A 2,611-nucleotide genomic window follows, 5' to 3' on the forward strand; every position below is an offset into this window, starting at 1 on the left:
GTGGTTTCATAAGCTATAACCAAAAGGACAAACTGACTGATGGATACATGAAACCACTCAGTACTAACTGTGAAACTTCTTCCGAATCTATCATTATTTTCTTTTAAACGGTGACTGTGATTAAACATTTATTTAATTTGGAGGAGCCTTGCTTAGTCATGCTTGCTAATGCTGTAGCTACCCTCTCTGGGGCATTTGGTTGAAATTTGAATAAGCCGCCACTAGATGACACCATAGATTGCATAAGCAAACTATCAGAATATTGCCTCAGGGTTGGAGGTTTATTGAAGCCTCTATTGATTTTGAACATGTGCATTTTTTAAAATATGTTTTATAGTCAAACTTTTACATTCTATTGATCTTAAAAATATTATCTCACTGTACTAAACATCACTTTAGGAGCTAACGACAAGATTGATAGCTCAAAGCCCCCAGCCAGACCAGAGGAGCAAAATGAGGCTTTCTACTCCAGTAAAGATTTAGAGCTTCAGAAACCCCTGGGATCAGTTCTACTCTCTCCTACGTGGTTGTTCTGAGTCAGAACTGATTAGATCAATGATGTTGGTTTGGCTTTCTGGAAGTCTCACTTTAGTTATGCCTTAAATGTTATAAAATTTTGGTGTTTTATTTGTCTGTTTGGTTTGGTTTTTAATTACTTTGCTCTACTAAAATAAATAAACAAGAAATGAAAATAAAATAAAATAAAATATTACATAACTGAAGACATGACAAAATAATAATTTATAAATTATCAAGGGTTTATGAGGGGGAAGGGGAATGAGCTGATACTAAGGGCTCAAGTAGAAAGCAAATGTTTTGAGCAAATGTTATGATGAGGGCAACAAATGTACAATTGTGCTTGACACAATGGATGCATGTATGGATTGTGATAAGAGTTGTATGAATCCCCAATAAAATGATTTTTTTAAAAAAAGAAATCAAAGGACATAAAAAGAATATTACATAACTGAAATAATGTACATCTATGACTCCATAATCAACAATACACCTTTCTTTAAAAAAATAAAAATAAAGAAAAGTGAACTGAGAAACTTTTTCCTGCATTTTTTTTACAATGCAGATCACTAAGGGCTATACCACTGAAAACCCCTAGTTTTCTTCTAAAGGAATAGTACATTTCTCTTCTGGACCAAGAGTCTCCTGCACTTTAAGAGTCCTCTTTCAGTGGATGAGAGGATCTCACTCAGACCGTTGCTTAAAGAATGTTGCCAAATGATACCAGTCCAGACTGGGCAGATTTAAAAAATTAGGATGCCTTCAAGTTATCATGAAAATAGCTATTCTATATATATGGAAAGACTTTGTCTTGCACACTTTGGGCATGTTGCCAAGAGAGACCACACCCTGGAAAGGAACATCACGTTTGATAAAGTGGAGGCAGCTGTGGAACACCAAGAGCTTGCAACAGTGTATCTGGCCTTACTTCTACAAACACAACCAAGGCCTGGGAAACCAGCTCCACTTGGAGAAAAATCTCCATTGCTCCAAAATAGAGGTATCCTCAAATACACATTCTCCAGGCCAAAAAGGCCCATAACTGCCCTCCAAAAAGGAGCTGTCATAAAAGGTACTCCTGGCTCTTCACTGTAGCCTGAAGGTTATCTGGAGTTAAGAGCAATCAAATTCTATGGCCGGCCCCACCCTAAAGAGTAGTTAACTTCCTTCAAATGTTTTCTTCTCATGCCAATCACAAATTGTTCCCTTGGGGAGGGCTCAAACACCTAAGGTTAAGCCTCATTCTATTTGGCCGCGTATAATGTTACCCACTCACTCTATGACATGTTCACTCTTTTACGTGTATGCCTGTTGAAAGGTTTGTAATCCCCATGATGACATATACCCAGTGAAAAACACATTAGCACTTTTGGACCCTATATCAGGAGGAGCCCCTGTGCCTCCATTTGTCTGACTAAATTATTTTCCATAATCGCAAAGTTGCTCCTAAGGACCCATTCGACTGAAGGTGGGTCCCCGGACAGGCAGTGAAAAAGAGGAAGGCCCTCAACAAGAGAGATGACACAGTAGCTGCATCCATTGGCTCAAGCACAGGAACAATTGTGAAGATGGCGCAGGAATGGGCAATGTTTCCCTCTGGTGCATAGGGTTGCTATGGATACAGCCGACTTGATGGTACCCAACAATAACATCCATCCATACATACATACACGGAGAAATGCAAAGAGAATCAAGAGTGTACGAACTCTTCATGGGGGTTGCGCTAATATATAGTGGTTCCTGTTCGGTCACAGTGGGTTACACGTCGGGCTGCTAACAGCAAGGTCAGCAGTTCGAAACCACCAGATTTAAGGTCTCAGAAATCCACACAGGCCGCTCTACTCAACCCTATAGGGTTGCTATGAATTGGAACTGACTATGACAGTGAGTATGAGTTTGTGATGGTCACTGGTCGTATTAGTATCCACATCCTCTAATGACACTCAAGTTTCTTATTCACAGTAGATAGACTTACCTTCTCTTTCATGTTCTCAAAAGTTCCGCCTTGAGCCAGCACAGTATTGGACTGCAAATCAAAAATGAATCCCGATGAATCTGAAAAAATGAGAAGGGAGAAATATATTCACTGTGATCC

The 2,611-nt window shown here is 39.4% G+C and overlaps 1 protein-coding gene across 2 annotated transcripts in view; it reads right to left on the reverse strand.

The window, feature by feature from the left end:
- The window catches only part of SPATS2 (spermatogenesis associated serine rich 2), a 139,200-nt gene that overhangs the window by 50,191 nt on the left and 86,398 nt on the right, over positions 1 to 2,611 (reverse strand). The window contains exon 3 of one of the 2 annotated variants that reach the window (XM_013006956.2): positions 2,492 to 2,571. In XM_013006956.2, coding sequence (XP_012862410.2) covers positions 2,492 to 2,571 — 80 coding nt within the window. Of the gene's footprint in view, positions 1 to 2,491; positions 2,572 to 2,611 lie in introns of those variants that run through there. The other variant, XM_045287321.1, reaches the window with a different exon arrangement.

The sequence above is a fragment of the Echinops telfairi genome, unplaced genomic scaffold (assembly GCF_000313985.2).
Source record: "Echinops telfairi isolate 266 unplaced genomic scaffold, ASM31398v2 ScPeMD7_12;HRSCAF=54, whole genome shotgun sequence".
In the NCBI taxonomy this organism is placed as follows: domain Eukaryota; kingdom Metazoa; phylum Chordata; class Mammalia; order Afrosoricida; family Tenrecidae; genus Echinops; species Echinops telfairi.